The 23,098-nt window shown below is 33.9% G+C and overlaps 1 protein-coding gene across 1 annotated transcript in view; it reads left to right on the top strand.

The window, feature by feature from the left end:
• The first annotated feature begins 337 nt into the window (after window positions 1-337).
• Window positions 338-23,098, top strand: part of LOC149790327 (uncharacterized) — a 41,717-nt gene continuing 18,956 nt past the window's right edge. Inside the window, exons 1-14 of the mRNA XM_089972381.1 lie at window positions 338-442; window positions 1,227-1,280; window positions 7,695-7,763; window positions 10,219-10,266; window positions 11,517-11,594; window positions 14,700-14,777; window positions 15,290-15,337; window positions 16,862-16,933; window positions 18,667-18,732; window positions 19,714-19,764; window positions 20,114-20,188; window positions 21,457-21,507; window positions 22,408-22,479; window positions 22,837-22,917. Of these exons, the coding sequence (XP_089828507.1) occupies window positions 433-442; window positions 1,227-1,280; window positions 7,695-7,763; window positions 10,219-10,266; window positions 11,517-11,594; window positions 14,700-14,777; window positions 15,290-15,337; window positions 16,862-16,933; window positions 18,667-18,732; window positions 19,714-19,764; window positions 20,114-20,188; window positions 21,457-21,507; window positions 22,408-22,479; window positions 22,837-22,917 (853 nt within the window). The 5' untranslated portion in view covers window positions 338-432. The remainder of the gene's footprint in view (window positions 443-1,226; window positions 1,281-7,694; window positions 7,764-10,218; window positions 10,267-11,516; window positions 11,595-14,699; window positions 14,778-15,289; window positions 15,338-16,861; window positions 16,934-18,666; window positions 18,733-19,713; window positions 19,765-20,113; window positions 20,189-21,456; window positions 21,508-22,407; window positions 22,480-22,836; window positions 22,918-23,098) is intronic.

Raw genomic sequence — 23,098 nt, forward strand, 5'->3', positions numbered from 1 at the left:
ATGAGGAATCCATGGAACACTTTCAATAGCGAATACAAGTTGATAATGTCATTATGATAATATATAAAAGTTCTTCATTATATTTGAACAGAATAGTCGTTAGAACACGTCAACATCACGTGCTGCATGCATATAACACGAAGACGTATATGCACTCAATGTGTAGCATCTATGTTTATATAAGTAAGTAAAAATATATATTATATTTGTACGGACCATATTATGTTCTGTCATTACAGGTGCTAATATGGAATAACATTCAGTTTTATGAGTTCCAAACGGATGTATTTTCAATAGTTCATATACTGGTGTATTCCATGTGAGTATATTTGACTTTCAATTGGGTCAGCAAATGTAAGTCGATAAACTAATTTCGGCATTAGAAAGAGAAGGAGAAGGATCCTCGCCAAGAGACCAGAGTCTGTTTAGAAAATGAAACCCGGTAAGATATTCTGAATATGTCTGAAACACAGTGATTGTGATGTCCATGACAAAGTTGATTTCGTTCAACTTTCCATATGAGCATGATCATCTATTGATGTTGTGGGGTGAATTGTGATGCCTGGCTTTTCAGCTACACGATCTCTGCAAATCAGCTGTGGTAACTCTGAATATATAGTGTTGGCTTCATTTTGTATTATTTTGTAAATTACGTAATCGTGATGATTTCCCATAATTGTGTATCAAGCTCATTAAGTGTGATTAATAGATGAAAGTGACATTCCTCTTTCAGTCAAGCCGAACGGCTATTTGCTACAAATACAGAATTTTTATTTCCACGTGGGAATTTATTTTGATTAAAGCACTTTATCTATGTGACATAACACATACACATTCTAAACTATTCTGATGGGCCGAACGAACATCATAAATCTGCCTTACTTTATATACAATAAGCTTTGAACCACACACACACACACACACACACACACACACACACACACACACATATATATATATATATATATATATATATATATATATATATATATATATATACGTGTGTGTGTGTGTTTATTTGTTTATATAGTTATTTATCTGTCTATTTAAATTATTTATCTGTTTCTTTGCTTGCTTTTTTATTTATTTATTTTCTTGTTTATATATTGACGTATTTATTTATCTTTTAAATGTGTTGTTCGGCTCTGCAAATTAAGACCAGCTATTTGACATTTATGTGTTTCGCCTGTGAGGCTACTTTATTTATTCTGATTTTGTTTTTTCAGATTTCTCTCTAGCAACAATAGTATGGATAGTAACCTTAACTTTCGCATCACAAGGTATAATTGATTCATTTTATTTGCTAGTCAAGAATAATTTTACTAGAAATAAGTGTGATACTGAACTGCGAAAAATATATGTGTTCAGTGAAGGTCAGCAACATCGATAACATCATCAAGAAATTTGGTCAGCTCGTTTGTTACTTGCAGGGACTACTGGTGTAGTAGTAAGCATTGCTACCTATCAAGGAAGTGTGCAACATGTATATATCCCATACTATTCATATTTCTTTTCAATGCAATTTGTTTTCTAAGGGATTTGTTTTTCCATGAATTATGAAACATAATCATCTTGTAGTAGATTTTATGGTGTGAAAACCTAAGAGAACACATATTGTAAACTGCTATTATTACCGGTCGGGATGCCATGATACGTCGGCTCGTTCAGTCGGTTAAACAACGCGCAAACCTATGCATGTGAGCATACATAAAGGAAATGTACTAATTGCAAGTGAAGAACGGATATATTTCTACGCGTTTATGACAAGTTTATGTGTTTTTAATCAACTTGAAGAAATATATCCGTTGTTCGTTCGACACAAGTAAATTTTGTCTGTGATTTGGAGGATGCGGTATTATACATTTTGTTTAATATATGTTTATTATTTTAATTAGTGTACGTTATTTAACATATTTATTGCACGTTATTCAATATATTTCTTCTTAAGGAAAAGGTTTTAAGTGTTTAGTTAATTTCATAAAGGAAAATAAGCACTTTTATCGATTGTATTTTATGACCATTTTTACTTAGAATTAATTAAAGTTCACTATTTTACTGGGAAACATCATCTCATCAACTAAGGAACATCTGCACCTTATCAATAACAAAATTACATAGATTGCTTACACATAATCGAAGTTAACATCCCTCCGACAGTGTTGGGAACATTCACACAGATGCATACAGACCATCAGAGCGTCTGTCTAACCAGCTTCAACTGATCTGCTAAAGAACACCTTTATCTAGTCATCTGACAGACTATAACTTACATTTACTAACAAACACGCTATTTAAGCTGAACATCATTGGTCTTCCGATCAACGCCTATTCCTAAAAGCCACAAAGCAGGAGAACTTACCACTACGCGAAAAATATATCACCTTCTTAGCAGCATGAATGATTACACAAATGGTTATTAACCAAGCGGTTGTCCATATGACCAGTATCCACTCATCTGCTGACCACCACATACACCTACCAATGAGAAAAAGAATATGGTTGATTAAACAGGCACAATATGTTAACATCATTGTCTGACTGGCTAACATTTAGTTTTGCTATTCAATTTGACTGACTGGCACCAACCCATCTCCTGACCAACGTCTACACATACTAACCAAAGGAAAGAATTGTGGTGCTTAAACATACAAAAATATAGTATTACCATGCAAATGAAGGAAATGTTAATATACGTACCGACGAATCAACGCTTCGTCTAATTAACCAGCATTCACGTATCTACGGAAGAAGACGTGCACATAATAATCATTAGGACGAGTCCTACCACATCTATACATATAATATCACAATTTAAACGGAAAGGGGTGCTTAAACAAGTTGTCGATGGTCCATGCAGTTAGAAGATAACCATGCAAAAACACACCTGGTTGGAGCCTATATCACGTGAGTGACTGTACTGGCCAGTTTGTTCTCTGAACTGTCTCTTGTTCACTCGACAGGAGATGCTGATTCGATTTGCCTGATCAAAAGAGGATTTACTGCATTTCGGAGATTTACGCTGCTTGCGCTCCTGCTATGCCTTTGTTCCATGTCTGTAAATCCTGCATGGACGAGACTGAGCCAGGTGGAGCAATCATGCGTTGGATTTGTCCAAGACTGATGGTACTGTTCGAGTGTTTTAAGGATGAATCCAGTGGAAGATTGGAATATTTAGTGTTACCTCAATAGTATCGTTTACCTTCCTTAAGCTCGTCGTAAATGGTAGTCGTTCATATTTGCTCATCTATTATCATAGCGACGTGACTTATACACCTCAACTGTGATTTAATTAACATAGTTTGAATGCTTGGCAATCCTACTTGAGTGTGAAGCGCAATATCATGAAACTTGTTCCGCCATCTTATCTTTACTAGTTTTGTAAGGAAACGAATGTGAACATAGTTCAGCCTCTTGTCAGGTCTCCTATAAACTGACACCGTTCTGCTAGCAAAGTACAGGGTGGGCAACAGAAATTGTTCGATAGACCTTAAGCGTTTTTGTAGAATAATGTCCCTGTGCTCACACAAGTTTGAGCGTTCTCTGCCACGGGCCACTCTTGCGTTAGCGATTCTACATTTTGTTTCATTATCGATCTCGAATGTTTGTGTGTGTGTGTGTGTGTGATTTGGATTTTTGACGTAGCTTTAACAATTTTTCAGTCATATCGTTACGATGTCTGTAGTGTGACAGTTTATAGTGATGTCTAACACAGGGGCATCATGTCGCAGACATGTGGCATGAAGTCCCTCCCAGCCACATTATCCTGACACCAGGCCGACGAGTCCTAACATTAACCTCTTAATGCTGAGCGCCAAGCATGGCAGCTGTTAGTACCATTTTTGTAAGTCTTTGGTATGACTCTCTTGTGGATCAAACCCACGACCTCCGGCATCCGAGGCGGACGCTCTAACCATAGAGCCACATGAGCGGTCGATGTCGACTGCAGGTTGCAGTATGCTTCCAATAATCGTGAATTTGTTCACTACCAGGAAGGTCATTTAGTGTTACAGTAAACGTTACTTCATGATTTGCTTCTGCATATTGGTGCACTATCTCTGTTTGCTTTACACTGGTTTTACACCAATATGTTTTAAAACTGAACGTTTGCGTAACAATCTTATATTTTGCATTCAACTACCAGTATTCAGCAAATAGTATATCGCAAATGGTCGCTTTCGATAGCTATGTCTTCTGCTGTAGTCTCTTTGGAATGAAGAACCTGAAGTCACTGAGGCATCTGTTGTCGATCTTTGAGGAAATAAAGTCTGGCTTGATCTTCAAAAGTCATCGCGGCTGACTGAGTCAAAGTCTTATATTAGGAATATGAATATTATTTACAGGAATTCTGCTCCTGGCATTTCTCTTGTAGATGATGAGCTGCAAACACCATATACGTGATCCGGCAATATTTCCTGAAGCCACACATACCCTCAGAGAGGAGCTATTGTTCAGAACGGTGCAAAATGCGATTAGTCAGAATTATGTCGAGGATTTTCCCTGCTAATGGCAGCTAAAAGACTCACTGATTCATATTTGGATCTAGGATTCCCCTTTATCTGATAGAAGTAGACTATTGACGTGTCCATGAACTCCTTGTTTATAGATTCCTGGGTTCACACTGAATGGAAAATTAAGTCAGCTTCTGTGCCACGTGTGAGCATCAGGCCTTGTACACATCTGCTGCAAATGTGTCCGTTCCTGGTGCTTTGCCATTTGGTGCATGCGGTTTGCTTTTACATTTTCAGTAAGTGTTGAAGAATATGTTGATTTCCACTAGGGCAGTCCATCAGTTGCTTCGTGAATTAATGATGACTGTTGGTGGAAGATGCTTTCGAAGTGTTCTATCCGTCTATGAAGATATTTTCCTTGTCATTACACAGGCTGGTGTTCACATAACTAGATATTGGATGTGTTCTTTGTAACTCCGGCTCTTAGATTATCTTCAAGTAGCATAGGAATGTATCATTTAAATACTGTCTACTTATATCTGAATCTGATTTGCCCTATTTCTAAGCTATTAGTCTTTCAGCTATGTTAGATTGCAATGGACAGTCCTCCCTCTTGATGTTATTGAAGACTGCCCTTTGGGATGCTGAATTGTTTTTCTTCTTAACAACTCTAGCATTGTAAGCACTAAGGGAGATGAGCATGTCTGCTTTTTATATTTCTGTAATAAGAGCCTCGAGGTCATGATAGAATGAGTCCTTTAACTCATCTGGCTTGGTCATTTTTGGTGCATATTCGCTAATGATATCTCATGTCATTTTCCAGACCGAAGGGTCTCATTTTCAATTTGATGTGTTTCACGTACTCTTAGGAGGTTTGTGAGATTTCCAAGTAGCTGTGTTTTGATTTCAAGGGAAACACCAGCTTAATATTGTTCATGTTTAGTTCAGCTTCTCTTGTAGAAGGTGTAGCCGGTTTTGTTTCAGTAAGTCATCCTTCTTCATATAGGAAAATACCACTCGGTCCTTCTATCTGGATGTTGAATCTGGTCAGTTCTCTATCTGATGATATATATTAGCATATGCACGTTTCAGACACCGATAGCAATTTCCTTCATCTATGTAGTCTTATTAGAATTTCGCTGCTAAGGTGGGATCAGCATCAGCAGCAATAAGATGATCAGGGCTAAGGTGAGCAGGCTATGTTTAAAGCACCTAGTCTTTCATCATGCTGGGGAAGTGAGCGTTGTGATCTAAAATGGGGTGCTCAGTAACGTAGGTGATGACGAGATCCATTGGTGCTTCGGTCCATTGCAAATCGACTCGACACCATAAACCGCCTTTCTGTATGTTTGCAGATGCACCTGACAGTGTATGCAAACCTGCTTCTATGCTGCTTTGACTTCTCTATATTACTTTAATGTATATGGTGAGGGAGGAGAGTAATGTCACATAGTTTTTGCGTGGATTTCATTTAGATGAAGAAAAGTTGGGCAGTTTCGCCCTAAATTTATCATCTGGTGTAACTGAATCCTGTGGCAGGACACTGTCGTACGTCCGGGTACACGTTCAGATGCAGTCGGTGCCTATTTGATTATTCTGCAGCTGATCGGATGGTTAACGCTCTCCACACTGCTCGTCATCTGCTTTTATATCCTAGTTTTGAGAATATCTGATGGACTTACTGACCCACCAGAAAGGACTTTTTTATGTGGCCAGATGTTGCTGTTTATTCTGTTCAACAGACACATTAGGTAATGTATACCGTTTCATGTTGTGGCATGTGTACCCTTACCTGACATGTGCGTAAACTCAAATGATATTTGACCCATGAAAGTGTAAGAGTATTCTAACACTAAAAAGAAGCAGATATATCTGATAGCAGTCAAAGAAAATCGTAGGATTGGCACGCACGCCTACTATCACCTCAAAAAAGGGTAGGCATGTTCAAATTTGTGCCGTAGTAATCAACACGTAGGTTGATTGATATAGTACCCAAGCGTCTAAGGGCAGACACACACACACACACACACACACACACATATATATATATATATATATATATATATATATATATATATATATATATATATATATATATATATATATTTTAGACAAATATGGGTACATACCAATAGCATATATTATAATATAAATATAAATGATCTACTCTTTATAACTAATTCACAACTGCTGGTGGTATTCTGTTTGTGTATGTGTAAATATGTCTAATATTATCGGTGTTTAGTAGGTGCAGTTGTTCAGTAGGTGAGCGGGAGCATTCTTTGAGCATGAATGTTAACAATATTGTTCTGTCGTAGGCTATAAAGTTTATGTTCTGGTCAGCATATGATTGTTTAGAAGTCAGTTAAATAGCTTATTTGTTCGTAGGTCTTAATATTGGTCCGCCAAACGTTGTTGATAGTATGCTTGTGTATGCATTGGCCCTACAGCTGTTTTCATTGGTTAATAGGTTTCACATTTAGTCAGTAGATTATTAGGACAGTTAAAGGGCGTATTGGGTAGCAGTTGTAGTTTTAACATTACATACCACTTTCCTCAAAATGGTATGTCCCAGTAAAGGTTTATCATGGAAACTGTTGGCACTTTTAATGGCTTTATATTAAAGTTCCATAACCGTCTTAATGTCATACCAATGTAATTATTTAGCAATAGTGCCATTATATTCTTCCTACTCCTAAAAGTGATTTTTTTTTCAAAATGGCGGCATATTGTTAAATTCATTGCCTTATGTTATTATACCCAGATAGCGGCACCCTATCCATATATTGCCCAATACGATAATATATCATGAAATAATGTAAACATTAGCATTGATAACATTAGAAAATATTGACATTTTTAAACCATATGCAATCACCTGCATGCAACACAAACACACACACACACACACACACACCAAACTAGAAAGTTTATTTCTCAGATGGCGTAATTCAGATCCTGTGTATCATTCTGGTTTTGAACTTGATATGCATCTACTAATATCGTTTGGAAGACGATTATTTGTAAATTGAATTCCCTTCTGTTTTCAAATGTTCTTCATTCTAAACTCTGCTCAGTATATAATGTCACTGAAATTCAAAATAAAATGTTACTCAGATCCGTTTAGAGTGTTATCATTTTTACGTTCATTGTATCTCTCTAAATAGTGCTTAATTTATTTGTCTAATTTACCGGTGTCGGTTAATATCATATCATCACATATAAATATATTTTTATCTCTATTAGTGGCATGCAGTACGTTGAACAGTGGTGGACAGATACGGCGCTTTTCCTGTGATTCTCACATATATCGAGGTGGGTAATTAAGTCTTTTTAAGTAGTACTTTTATGCAATATATGTAAGACTGTGTATATGTATGTATGTATATATGTATGTATGTATGTATGTATGTATGTATGTATGTATGTATGTATGTATGTATGTATGTATGTATGTATGTATGTTTGTTTGTATGTATGTACTTATATGCTTTGTTAGTACGACTGTATATATATATATATATATATATATATATATATATATATATATATATATATATATATATATATATATATATATATAGTTTTTGTACTGAACCAACTAAAAGAATAACACAAATATACCGCTTTAAATCACAGACATGTCTGCGTAGCGAAACTGATTAATTTTAGTTTTTATTGTATCCGTTTAACCATCATGCACCATTGCATTATAACAGTATCAAATGAACTCGGTTAAACTGATTCAAACATTATAGACCTCTATGCACGTGTGAGTTGGCTACCACTGTTTTTGAAATAGTCTACATACAATGATAAAGGCTGTACCTAACTTAATTCTAGAAAGAGCTCTCAAATAGTCAGTTCACAACAGAGCAAAAATGTTTTTAGTCGGCCTGGAATTTCTATGCATTGTGTATTTCGGGTACAATTGTCTTGAGTCTTTAGCATGAATCGTTTTTGAAATGCTCATGTTCATAACTCAAAAGCACAAATATGGTATAAAAACCACTCTCATAAATATGAAGCGCCTGAATTATCTTTAGAGCCGATTTACCTACCTCAGTGGCACGAAGTTTGAGTATGAATACGTTTCTACAGGGTTTGACTAATTGTAAACCAATTTTTTTATACATGTTCTGGTATAGGATCATATATATTATTAAAAAGCGTTTAACCGTGTTAAAACATTTCAGACCTGTTTCAGTGTAGGATAATGATGACCTATAATGCATCTAAGTTGAGTGTTTTAGAACTGTTCTGTTGTAGGGTCTAGATAATTAGAAAACCACTTTCCGGGTGTTTCATAGTTGTTATCAGAACTGTTCCATTGTGTGGATACATTGATTTGTGACCGGTGTAAAAATGTTGTAGAACTATTTTTGCTTTGGGTTCGTTAACATGAATTCAGTAGCTGATTGCGCTAGTATTGTTCTTGTATAAGATTAGGATCTGGTCATAATGGCGCAAGAAATATATATGTTTTCGTGGCACAAAAAGACTGTCTAGAAAAATAAGGTGTCATATATTTCAGGAAAACGAGTAAATTGTGTCAGCTCTCAGTAGGGCGAACGTGTAAAAACTGAAAATGTATGGAAGACTGTGTACAAAAATGGCGTCACTGTGGAAATGCGTCATTCACACCTTATATAGATCATGAGCGGTCTTTGCCAAAAGAATCCAGAGGCAAATCTATAATTCGAGGAATACAAGTGATATTTTTAAGACTAAACTGGAACATATGTTATAGTTATGAAATGACCAGCTGCCTGGGTCTTGATATATGCCACATCTAGTACGATTATTAGGTACCGAATTCAGTAATATCTTTCCTATTCTCGCGTTGATTTTAGATGTTATCAAACATGTCACCATTGGAGAATCTAAAATGTTCTTATATCGTTAACTGTTCACACCATTGCTGCTTAAAAGGCAGATCACAAAAGCTTATCATCCTGCTGAATGTGTCTGTCTTCAAAAGATCATAATTAGATCAGATCTTGCACACAATATTGTATACCACACTGTCATCTTTTGTGCGATACTATGACAGCAGATGGCAATAAAATGTCTGTGAATGTGCAGGAAATATGGAATGTTTTGATCATGTCCGTCGGTATGTGATTTCTTTATTTTGCTAAACGTTCTGGGGACTACATGGGGTATTTTCGGTGCTCTTCTTTCTTGCATACCTATCTCCACTCAGCTTTAGTTGGCAGACAATTACGCCTCTCATAGTGACGCTCTGCTGTATTGCATAATGGAATTCTTTTAAATGATATACCTCAAAGACTTGCTGAGTGGTCGCTTGTTTTAGGTTTTGTGCATATAGACCTAATTATGCAGTATGGATGAAAGAATGAGACTAAGGATTGATATGTTCTGCTGTATCCTATGCTCTTGATGTTTTTTAGAACGTTATTATATGTCCCCGTTGCAATCTTTGTCTCAATTCGCACTAGGAGGTTGTTTCAAATTTGACATAATAGCGTATGTAATACACATATGTTGTAATCAGCATCAATACCAATCTGGAAACAGTTGAATTAGGACCAAATACATTGCCTTTACGTGTATTATTCCTGCTTCAAGTCGCTGGGTACTAATACATGTATGTCGGTGAAGGATTTGTTCGATTTGTTATCCGCATTTCAAGCTTCTATTTTGGATTCAGTGATTTATTATTTATTCTAGAAAAGGTACTATAATATATATTTAGTTTTGACTGCAGCCAAAGAATTTAAATATATTTGTTTTGATTTATTTTCAGATTTATTGGCTCTAAGAGACACGCATAATTGCACCGGCGAAAACCAAGGTTTAATGCAACAATACATAGTCGTGTAACTAAAATGTGGAAGTGTGGAATAGTCTAAAATATTTGCATTCAAAAATATGATACATAAACATAAAACGCCTGTGCTTCAAATGTTTCTAATTTTATAACAGTATTTAGGTTATTGCGATGTAATCAAAAGAGGTATACACCCTGCTTTTAGTCAAATGGCATTATAACTTATAGTAGTTGAACAAAATATATAATCTAGATCGTTCGTCATTTAATTGTACAAACTATTTGCTGATATTTTTTAACTGTACATTTTGATTTAAAGGAGAGTTATATCATTGGTTTTCGTCAATGGAACTGATTTTCTTTATTGTTTATTTCATAAAAGTGGTAAAGTCTGTTATGTAAATAAATTATGGTGGAAAAAGATTATTTTACATGAATTTTCCAATAATGTCATCATACATGAAAACAGTCCCTTATGTTTGGGTAACTTGGAGTGTATTGTAATGCCATTATGACTCTAGTCATAGTGACCTTAGAATATTGATTTAGAATATGAAGTGCTACCTGGTTGTGTCTTTCCAACAAACTAAATGAAGCATATGCCAGGATAGGAACATTGTCTAAACTAATCAACGTTTGCTACAATACTGGTTAATCAATGTCAGATTTGTGCACACTATATGTAAATGTTTTATGAGCAGTATATATCATTTAAAAGGTCATGTTTAATGGAAGCACAATACATATCATTTGAAGCGTAATATAAGTACAAAGATACTACAGAATGTAAATATGGACTCAGTATGCATTATTATACAAATGTTTTGTTCATTCGGTGTTATTTGAGGAGTCTACCTATGCTATAACTTGCGCAAGCAAGAATGGAGTTTGACTTCCTTTATTGGTTGTCAGTTTTATTTTTATTACATGTTCAGTCTGCAAATGTAGGGATGTAATTCCTTTTTTGGCTGTTGGATGGATTAACATAAGCACGACAAAAGTTGTTTCTCAAAGTATGTCTTTGTGTAAAGCGCTTTCTCCATATTGTATTATCTTAAATGAATACGACTTAACCATACGCAATTGTAATAGTTCCTGAGTTCAATTCGCATTAAAACTAACTTTTGATTCTTCAGATCAAAACAAGGTTCTACGTTGTTAGGTAAACATAAGATAACAATGTTGACGCCGGTATGCAGGCATATTGTCCAACATGAATTCTAGTTGATGTATAGACTGATACATATTAATAAAAAGTTTGCTGTACGTTTCAGTGTTGAGAATGCTGGATCATCTCTATCATGAACGAAATGGCCATGACTGCATGAAACAGGCTATTATGTATCTGAGTGGTGAGGAATAGTTCTTTACACTCTTTGTCTTCGCCTATCCTTAACTCAGAAAGTTTTTGTTTCTTCCGTTTTCGTTTAACTCATTCATAAACAAAACATATTTGTTTGTACTGTATGCACGTTATACGCATCATGGGTCTGGATACACGATCCGTATAATATGGGCAAAAAGGTAACAAATATCATTTACTTTAACACAATGAATTGCTACTATTTCGTTATCTGGCACTTGCAAAAGTGATAAAACATCAGCTTTGTTAAACCATCGGACCGATCCTCTCAAATGTGAACAATTAAACAAATACAAATGAATGAGGTAACAAAAGGAACGATATAATTAAACCCAATAAGAGCAATCGTCTTAGATCTAACCCAGTATCGCCCTCCTAAAAATAACAAAGAAACAAACACGAAAACAAAGAAACAAACAAATCATTAGAGAAGGTGAAATTTAATATTAGAGGTCTATTGTGACATTTTTCTTTGTTGATAAATGTGGACACTTGTGTTCATGAAAGAAAATGAAGAAATAAACATGTGACAAGCGCATTAACTGACTTGTTGGAATTCATGTCCGTGTGACCAAGTTGTATCACTGTCTTGAAAACACTGACACAACTCTGATAATTATATCAGCTTATTGCCTAAAATATTTTAAGAATAACCAGATATGTTACCTTATTTAAAATGGCAAAAACTAATAGCACCATAACGTGCCTCTGTGAAGATGATTCGCAACATCGGAATGGGAAAACAGTAAATGAGCAGAAATAGACTTAGTTTATTTTGAAAAATAGTCCTTAAAAAAAGTGTTTAATAAAATCACAGGAATTCATCATTAGGGTCAGGTATTACAAAAGTTGAAAGGTTAGCACACGAGGATGAAACGTCATTTAACGTAATGTTGTAGAATAATGTTTCAACTAACATGTAGTAAAAAGGATGGTGTATTTCAGGAATGTAATAGAACAATGCAAAGGATTTCATAGTTTAAGCTAAAATCACCAATAAAAGAACCTCAAATCAAAACAGATTTTCAAAACAATCTGCCGCCTTCTCTCTATGGTACACTCTAAGCCTACCAAAAGTTAGAATTATAACGAGTGACTTTAGTTTATAAAGACAAATTTAAATGTTATCATTTGTTTGAGATATACTTTAAATTTGCACTGAATTCATTTATTCAAAATTTACTATGCATCCTTGACTTTCAAAGAGGATTGTGCGTGGTAATGGGGGTGAGTGGGTCAAATACCAACTTTCGCCATTTTCCAGTTGAAGTAATTTGCATTTTAGTGCAATACCTTCAAACAAAAACTTTGCATTTAACCTTTCGTAATTGTTTTTTATTTATACAAATTCTGTATTTCATCATTGTTTACAGTAGAATCGACGAATATATATCTTTACAAATTTGCATTAGGTATGTTTCCAACTTGATAGAGAGATGACCATATAAGACGAATTTGCGTATATTTCACTGAATGTGTAAAGTCCGTTCACCTGAAAATGATAGACATCAATAAATATAGTACCCTTTTATATCCACTCAAAATAAATTTCCGATTCGTTTTGTATATCCTTTCCCATTATCTGAATGCGGCTCATTCTGGTTTAAGTTAATGTTGTTTGAGTAGTTAGAAAGATTCTGTGTACTGAGCTTTTGCATTCCTGCTTCGAAGTTAATATCGACCTTCGTTCATTGAACGGCTTCAAAATGATTTTCTTTATTATTCATTTCGACGTAGATGCCATATAAAATGAATTATTGTTTAATGTAACTCTGTCTTAGTTATAACCAAATAATTTGATAAGAACATAAGAGGTAGTATTAATGAGGAGAGTGCACTTTCATTGACAACAAATATAATTCCGATTCTCTATGTTCCTTTTTTTAACGCATATATAAAAGACTTTCAGGCACTTTTATCAATCTATTTCTGGTATGCGATTCCCAAAGTCCGAACTCTTACGGAAGTCGACATGAAGTATATACTAGGATAATATGAACAGCTGACATTATTTTCCAGGGTGCCTCAATTCCTATAACCATACAAGTTTTATAAGTTAAAGTAAGGTCAAGTTTGTTTTCTAAGTAAACTTTTAACTTCCTAAATATTTCACTGTCAAAATTACTTTTTTTTCTAGGCTTGCAATATTCGCTATAGTTTAACTCCCTCTCACCTGTATCTATATACATTTTAATCATGTCAGCCCTTATTTATTTAGTATATACGCTTACTAGTAATCGTTGTTGACTGTATATTTCGTCCTGTATCATCTGGAATATTATCGTACCGTAATTTCCAAAGATTTATAAAGTTACGTTATAGTCTTCTTTTTCACACTGCACAATTTATGGTCTCTCTTTGAATAGTACTTTCCATCGGTCCTTATATTTCATCAGACTCTACTTTCTGATAGCAATTCATTCTCTTAGTACCTGTTGATAATCTTTATAAACTAAATGGTTGGTCGAAAAACTTGTCTCCATCCCCGCTTGACATGACCTGAATGATACAAATTATATGTTATATATCTGCCCATGTGCTAATTATTATTATCATATATACCATGTTCATATTCATCATAACGAATAATAATGCTAATACTACTACCACTACTACTACTACTATTACTACTACTACTACTAACACTACTGCCACTACTACTAATGATAATAATAATAAGAAGAGTGCAGAAGAGGGAAAAGAAAAAGAAAAATAAGAAGATTAATTGAATTACTACTACTACTACTACTACTAATAATAATAATAAGAAGAAGAAGACGAATAAGAAGAAGAAGAAGAAGAAGAAGAAGAAGAAGAAGATAAAGAAGAAGAAGAAGACAATAAAGATATCAGTGATGACGAATGTATTGTGGGGATGATGGTAGTAATGGTCACACTTGCACAAGTCCAATACTTCAGTCTCCATATGTAACACTGCTTCCTTAAGTCATCTACATTAAGTCAGGTTTTAATCATTTATAGACTAAAACGCTATCTCTTTAATGTCATTTTCGTGCAAACGGCATGTATTTATTAAATTTGTGCCATATATATGCATTGCTGCTTGAGACCTCTGTGCACTGTTCTATTGCAGAAAGATTTGGCGAACACATGCCGGATTACTGTAACTGCTCTGGGTCAAATATCATGCACACTTACCCGATTGTTCCAAGTAAGCAAAATAACAACAGTTATATTTTCCACCCTAAATGTTTATAAGTATTGTATAACCTGTTAGATTGACAGGATGATATCATAGTAGTAGTGAAAGAAGAATGAGTTTCGACAGCTGTTATTGCTAATGTGCACATGGAACAAAATAGTTCTCTTTTCTTATTTCCTTAATATTCAGCTTGTGTATTAAACCATTGATAAATAAAAACATCACGCGAAAAGTCAGGACTAGAAGAAGATGCATATGAACAAAAATACCGCTTGCTAAACATATATGAGTGAAAACAAAAATTCGTATCCATCTCCACGATATTGGTCATTGTATACGTGTATTAATAATAATATCTCGAAATTATTATTTAAATCAAACATCGAAAAATTAAAGGAAGAAGAAAATACACTTTTCGCACAGTATTTTAATTTAAAAGTCCATAATAATAATTCATGTTACGTTGAAAAGGATTATACGTAAAATATTTTGAATTTTCTTTGCTATTTAATACCTTGTAGATACCGGAGACAATATTCACGAGTGCTGGAACGAACAGTCATATGATTGTAAGTGCTGTGTTAGGTTGCAGTTCACGTAACTGCATTATAATTTCAATGTATTTTTCTCAGGAATAATTCGAGGTTACTGTTATTTCAATTTCGTCATTGCTATTACGATGAGGCATACTGTACTTATTAAGATCTTTATTAAGATCTTTATGCAATTTTTACAAACATAAAATATATTTGAAGGAATAACGAAAACACTAAACATCCATGCTAAACAGAAGAAAATAAATTGAACATAAATGAACTCAATATCGGCCATGTATAAAACGGTATTAAAGTGCATAATGTATTGATGCAATGTATAAAGTTGTCATTTTCATCATTCTCTAACAATTAGTTACAATAATTGATGTCGAATGCATGTATAAAGATGTCCATGTTATTATCCTAAATATGATCCTGATTTCGCCCTTACATCTTAATGAACTATAACATAACTGCCGACAGGCAAAACAAATGACATGGTAAAATGATGGCGAGGAAACAAACATGAGTATAAATAAGACAGGACAGAATCCAGTTTAAACACAGAGAAGGTCTTAGAGGCTTCAGAGATTATAAGTGTATTCTCTAGAACACAACTACAAAAGTATTAGGATCAAAATCAAATACTCGTTCATTACTTTTTAAACGGCTAACCAAAAGTGGGAACTGTTCTAAGTGTACATGGTGCGAGTTCATCTGAAAGACAATATTAAAAATGTTTAATGTCAAGGAATCATCCATGGGAATAAATGAGTACGGTCATAAGATCACACAAAACAAACAAGGTACGTATGTGGAAGACAGGGAAAACGATCTGTGTAAGGAAGAAAAGGATTATTAGATAAATCTGGAACATTTTTAAAGTTATTTTATCAATAGTTTTCTTAACATCGTGATCGATCGAAAAACGCAATAAGATATTTGGATTCCAAAGAGAAAAGTGAAACCATATATTCACAAGTTAGTCATATGAACACCTGTATTTAGTACTTGAATGTAATTTATTTTACTCTAATGGAAATTTCAAACTACAGACGACATGCATAGCTAAGACCCTCGAGGTTAGAACAGTGTTCTAGGTTCACAATTTTACAGTCTGATAGATTACACACAAAACTGAATTTCGCAATCAGTTGAGGAAATCGCGTCGAGATAATGTACACAACTAATTCATAGTTTCGAATAAACACAACACATTATTTCGGAAACTTAGTAATTGCTATGCTCACAAATTGAGAGTGACATAAGTATTCCTGATATACATGTTAAATTAGCACGATATCTATAGGAAACAATTTTCTCCGGTATGAAGGTGTGAACATTTTGCCATACGCTACACAGACATAAAAATGCCTAATTATATATATATATATATATATATATATATATATATATATATATATATATATATATATATATATATATAAAACGTTAAGTAGTTGTATCATATATGTTCCAATCATCAAAGACAACACATTTAGAGTGAAGGGAAAGTTGACTGTATACCCAGCACATGGATTTAATATTCTTTCTCAGATTTATATCGGACACACTTTACCTCGCACAGGCATCAGGCACAGCCCTATCACTGCAGGAGTCATCACACATGTAAGTTCCTTGATCTAAAAGACTAAGTCAATATTCGCAGTATGGGAATCAAACCAATTCATTTAATTTAAGCATTTAAATATTTAAAATGTGCAGTCCTGTAAGATCATTTCAGCGGGCACATCTGGTGTTAACAGATTTTGTGAAATATAACATATGTGAACCCGAAGCACTAAATGTTTATTTAATAAAAGCTAAAAATATCCGGTATATGTTGTCCTGTTATAAAGTAGTCATCAGTTCACATGAACTAATTTGAAATGTCTTTTCATACTATGGCGCATACCTGGTTAGACTTATGTTCAGTAGGTTTGGTAGGAAACATGCAATGCCTAGATTGCTTCATGTCTAAATTAAAACTGAAAAACACATCGCTGTGTCAGATAATTTACGCTTCCACTATGTAATTGCAGCTGCAAAATATAACTTCACATAGATGACAGCTTATCTTTGTTCTGTGCTTTATTGCCGTACATGATTAACCGAATAAATCTGGGTTTCTGTTTATTTTGTCTATTACATCTAAAGATGCAAAGACTGCATGACCATTGATGGCTCAAATTGCACTTGGCGCAATATAAGAATAAGCTGTCCCAAGCTTTATAAAAAAATCAAATTATATAATATGCGGAATATTCTTTTTAAAAAATCGAAAGGTAACGCAGATATATGCTACAAGCATTGTATATTTCTGTATCAAGAGTCAATCATAGTTAAAAGCGCTAAGGTTTGGGTTAGAAAGGGGGAGAAGTGTGGCATTATGTTTCAACACCCTTCATTAAAAGTATCAAAACTCAAAGAATAATGTTTTATTTTCAGACCCTCAATGCGCATCATTTTGCTCCCTTATTGCAAGAGAAGTTGGTTTGACTATCCGTTATTAGAATGATATTTCAGTTTTCAGGAAAAATAACGTGAAATAGTGTGATAATAGTATCGAAACTGGTGATACTAATCATTAGGTATTTTTCTACCAATAAAAGAAATATACTATTTTCTTTTACGGTAGTATGATCGGTTTGCTATCTGTTTAGAAAGAATTTACTAAGACCTTTATCGATACTTACAGTTTGTAAATCTTATGGTTATTTTGAGAAATCGTTTCTGCTGGAATTCATTTGTGTTGATTGAAGTGCTACCACTGCTTAGATGTTGATTTTGAAGATGTCACAACAACTCTGAAACTATAGCATGTACTTGTAATATGTACATATAAGTGTTTGCATCATCTTTTTACACTGAATGCTCTGATTTCTATTTCATATTGCTTCTGTTACGACTTTTTGCATTTGGTATAATTATTTTCTTAAACAATATTCATATTTCTTCGATTTCCTTTGATTTTAGGATATATTGTATTTGTTATGCGTTAAATCCGTGTTTTAAAACATGACTTTACTTTATTTGTTGAAATATATTTTTCACATATGAAGATTGTTTCTCGCTATCTCAATAACGTTGTGGCTTTTCATTGTTTATGGTGGATTGGGAATTTACCTGCGACAAAATTAGGACTTCTATGTGATAAGCCAATAGAAGATTTTGTTTAAGTACGTAAGAGAAATTTATAAAGGATAGCAAATAAGACCATTATTGATTTCATACTTTCATTTACTAATGAAAAGTTTCACCTTCGATTTACTCTAGTTATGTTTGTGAATTTTATTATGTCGCATGCATTTACGACATCTAACCTGTAATATAATATGTATGTATATTTGGTTTCGTTTCAGTATGGCATACTCTGGCTACGATTCACAGTGACACATGCAGAAATGATATAGTACTACACTTATCCAGTAAGCATCAATAATAATGAGTAATACTATACTAATATTCCATTATATTGTGTGTCATGAAGAGCGCTTGGAAGCAGTACAAACAACATCGACTTTTCAACAGAAATTGTCATAATATGTCGATGTTTAAATTAATAGTATGTTGTTAATCCATCTTGTAAAATTATTCATAATTTCGTTCTTGTGTGTTGAGGAATTTACACGTGAACAGGATGTAAAAATCAAACATTTGAAAAAGTAACATAAAGGTAGGAAAATCTTTAGTAAATATGTTAAATTGATACCGGATATTTACATTGATAGAGACAGGATTACTGTTCACTTTGTAATCCCATTATGAACATTACATTATCACTGATTCTTCTATGATTAGAACATATGTCGAAGTTTCGATCCATATGTAGAATTTAATTAATTCGTATTCAAACGTTTTTTATGGTTAAGAAACACCTGACTTTGATTATCTAGTGCAATTAATCTTGAAACGTGTACCCACACTTGCAAAATTTGATCAATTAAGCGGTTGTTATAAACTCACTGAGATCAAACTATAGTTATCTTTTATGAGAGAACTTTGATGATTATGGAATGAAAATACTATTTATGCTGGCATCGATTAACGTAAAATACCTTTATGCATGCCATACCTAGCATACTCTGCGGTCATTGCTGATAAGGTCCAGTGACCACGGCAATCGCGATCACACCACTGCCTACCTAATAAGTACATGGCTGCCGACCGCCGAAGACAGGATGGAAAGGTTGAAAAACCTGACCACAGAAAGCAATGTAAAGCCACATGGTTACGAAACACATGGCAAGTGACCGCTAATAGCATAAGATGAATGTAGGGAATTTGCCAGGATAAAATTAGAATGACCGATTGACCAGGTAACCGCTGAATTTATTTGAACTTTAGGACATGTTAGGCTGTATATAGTAAGTGACAAAATGGTGATCTCGATTTGTATATTTCTATAGGTACCATTCAATCTTCTGGAGATCCATGTTCATGCGTGAAACACACAGACGGTATGCACTTTGTATATGTAAGCAATTAAGCACATATGTTCGTTACCGCAATAAACGGATTATGTAAATGTATCGGACTATGTATATTTTTGATTAAAGAATGGCATTATGATAACAGGTACTTATAATTTTGTCGTATACTGAAAAATAGTGTGCTTGATATCAAAGTGTTATGTAAAACTATAAACAGTTCCTCAAGGTGGGTAATTTAAAAAATATCTTTTGTCACCATTATTTGAATAAATACCGGAACACGATATTGTTAAAATACCATTTGATACTGAGCATTGTTTTGGTTTAGTCAGTGAAGATGCGACATTTATAATTAATTATCGTATTACTTGATCAGATGAAGATGTGCAGCAGATAACAATCTCTACCAAAGCACCATCGGATCAATGCCTCCAGTATGGCTCGTACAAATGTAAGTTGATAATCACTCAGTGTTATATCATTAACTAACGTTTGCCCTTTGGTAACTCAATCTATAATACTGATATAAATAAGTACCATATTTCCAAAATTAGGTTGCATAAAAGGTATATTTCTGCACATATTAAATGGTTTAGATGCGATACGTGGCGGCCCTGAAAACGGAATCAGTGCGAAAGTGTGTTTTCTTATGTTGCAATCTAAATTGTAAACTTTAAGCTTTTAATTAGAAGAAATGATGGCAAAGGGTAGCAACTTGGAGCAAATTTATAAACCAGAATATGGATATTATAATTGAGCACTATATGCAGGAAAAAATGCATAAATGCATATTTTCACACGAAGCATTAAGTATAATTATCAATACAAACGAGTCTATAAACAATTGTCTAGTATGCTTTTTGATATTTTATTGTTAGAAGGAGGCATTTTGTTTTTTAAATACGTGCGTGTCAAAGATTTGTACTTCTGTGCATATTTAAATTATGACACTTTTTCTCATATTACATAAGATAATCTTGTGCGATTTTTCTTAGTTCCTTTCACTTAAGAGGATTTTGCATTTCTGGAATATTATCTGTTGATGTTAGTAGATAATTGGTCCTCGTTAAAATAATTTTATTGTGAGAAACCTAACTTTTACTGTACATATTTGCCTACGTTTAAATATGTTATATCATACAAGTTTGTCCTGGATGTCCTCAAGATCTTTTTTTTTAACCCTAAATAAGAATGTTTGCAAGTATGGTTTTCATTATAAACATACAATGAGTGCAGGATACGCACAGAATATTAAGATCAAATGTAGAGTAGTAATCAAACTGTCTCTGATGTTATTTTATTTTTTATTATTATGCGGAAGTATGCTTTTGAAATATGTGTCAAGCACATGCACTATTGTGTTTATATAAATGAGGAGAGTTTTGTGTCAGATGACTGAAACATGTATTGCGGAAGCCTGCACATTTTATGTCAAATGTTTTCTAGCTTTGTTTTAGCTAAAGTGGAGGTTGCGTTATTGTAGATTATTTATTGAGCATTTGGCGTTGAGACAAATGCTAGATAATTGCCCTTGTATAAAGGGAGTTTACTATGGACGCAAATTTTGTTGTTTTAATTTTTAAGGCCGTTTAAAACAAACAAATTTGGTCCCTATGCTAGTGTGGAATTATGGTTTTGTTAACAAACATACACCTAGGTTAGAATATGTACAGAACATCACATGCAAATGTTCAATAATAGTTTATTTTGTTTTTGCAGATTTGTATAACCTAGGCCAACATGCTGGCCTTTGTGTGAGCGTGAATAACAGTACGTTGCTACCTCTAACACACTTAATTACATTTCATGCAAGTATGCATAGTTTCCTAACAAATCCATGAGGGTTTCAGAACTGCAGGACTATATTTGGTCGGTAACGACATGCAGACAAAAGAATTGAAATCTTTTTCGTAGAATATCAAATCCATTGGTAAAAACAAAATAAAACCCCACTGCCAGAGTTCATATGATCAACGTTCAACATGCTTATTTGTCTTTTTCATTAATCGGTCATCATAATATATACATTACAACATAACGAGGTTTAAAGGTGGATATAAGGAACTTAATCATAATAAATAGAAGGCATTTCAATCTTTAATCATGAAATAGAGAAACAGTCAGTTATATTTGCCTGTTTCGACGTAACTTCTATTTCACATTGAATTCAAATGGCGATAAATTTGAAAATATTATAAATCGAAGGTTAAATTTAACGAAGGTGTTGACAATACCTTACATTAATCCTTTACAATACCGTACTGGTTCGCCAAATCGTTTAGAAGAAATCATATCGGTGCTCATGTAAAGCGTTCAGTACTAGTACTTTCCGTGTTTAGAATTGATACAGAGCCTTGAACATTTCAACTCAGATGTTTGTTTTTTAGGGAATTGTGGAATATTCCGTTCATGCTTTCAATAGCATATTCACACTTTTACCATAGCAACGGAGTCAACTGGAACAACTCTACACTTCTCTGTTTAAACAACGTGTATGAAATCTTCTTCGACCAATGCAATATTTAATCTTTATATGCAAACAAATAAGAAACCAATTGATGCAGGTTAACGCACAATTACCCATGATATAAATTTATAGCATGAATTGTATACTCATTCCAATACGTGACATGTCTCAAAACTATCTGTAACAAATAATCTCATTTTTAGTGTGGCATTACCTGGCTGACCTACATCACAGAGACATTAACTGCAGAAAGAAGATTATGGACCATATGGCGGGTAAAAATAAGACCACTTGCCCGCTTTTATATTATACAACACAATGCCATGTTAGAAAAGTCAATCAAATACAGTATACTAAACTTGAAGAAAATGAAATAATGCATTATTTTAAATGTAGTATAATTCGTCGAAATATATCACTACACCATGCAATTCTATACAATACCCAGCCATCCAAGCTAAACCACATTACTGAATTGATCAACAATGTATGCAATGATTAATGTTTTCGTTGTCATCATGTTGTTCGAAAACAGTTTTTCCAGGTTCTTGCTCTGTGATAAATGGGTTGGGTATCGCAATAGTTCTGCAATATAACACAAATACCTTATATTGAATTCCAATTCATTGCAGCTATTTTCCATGACTACAGCAACTCACCGAACTATTGCACATGCACGGGACACGATACTCACCATAACATCGTACATGTTGGTAAGAATAAAATCCTTCCGAATTCATAAGTTAATGTGATTACATTTTATTTGGCCACAATGCTAATATTTTTATAGTAATGCATGAGTTGAACGTTGCACCATGGTTTTAACTGTAGTTCAATAATAATCTTTCTTGAGTTGCCAAAGGGGCTAAAAACGATAAAGAACGTATCATTCAC

Source organism: Sinohyriopsis cumingii, chromosome 10 (assembly GCF_028554795.1).
Source record: "Sinohyriopsis cumingii isolate HCF-2022 chromosome 10, ASM2855479v2, whole genome shotgun sequence".
In the NCBI taxonomy this organism is placed as follows: domain Eukaryota; kingdom Metazoa; phylum Mollusca; class Bivalvia; order Unionida; family Unionidae; genus Sinohyriopsis; species Sinohyriopsis cumingii.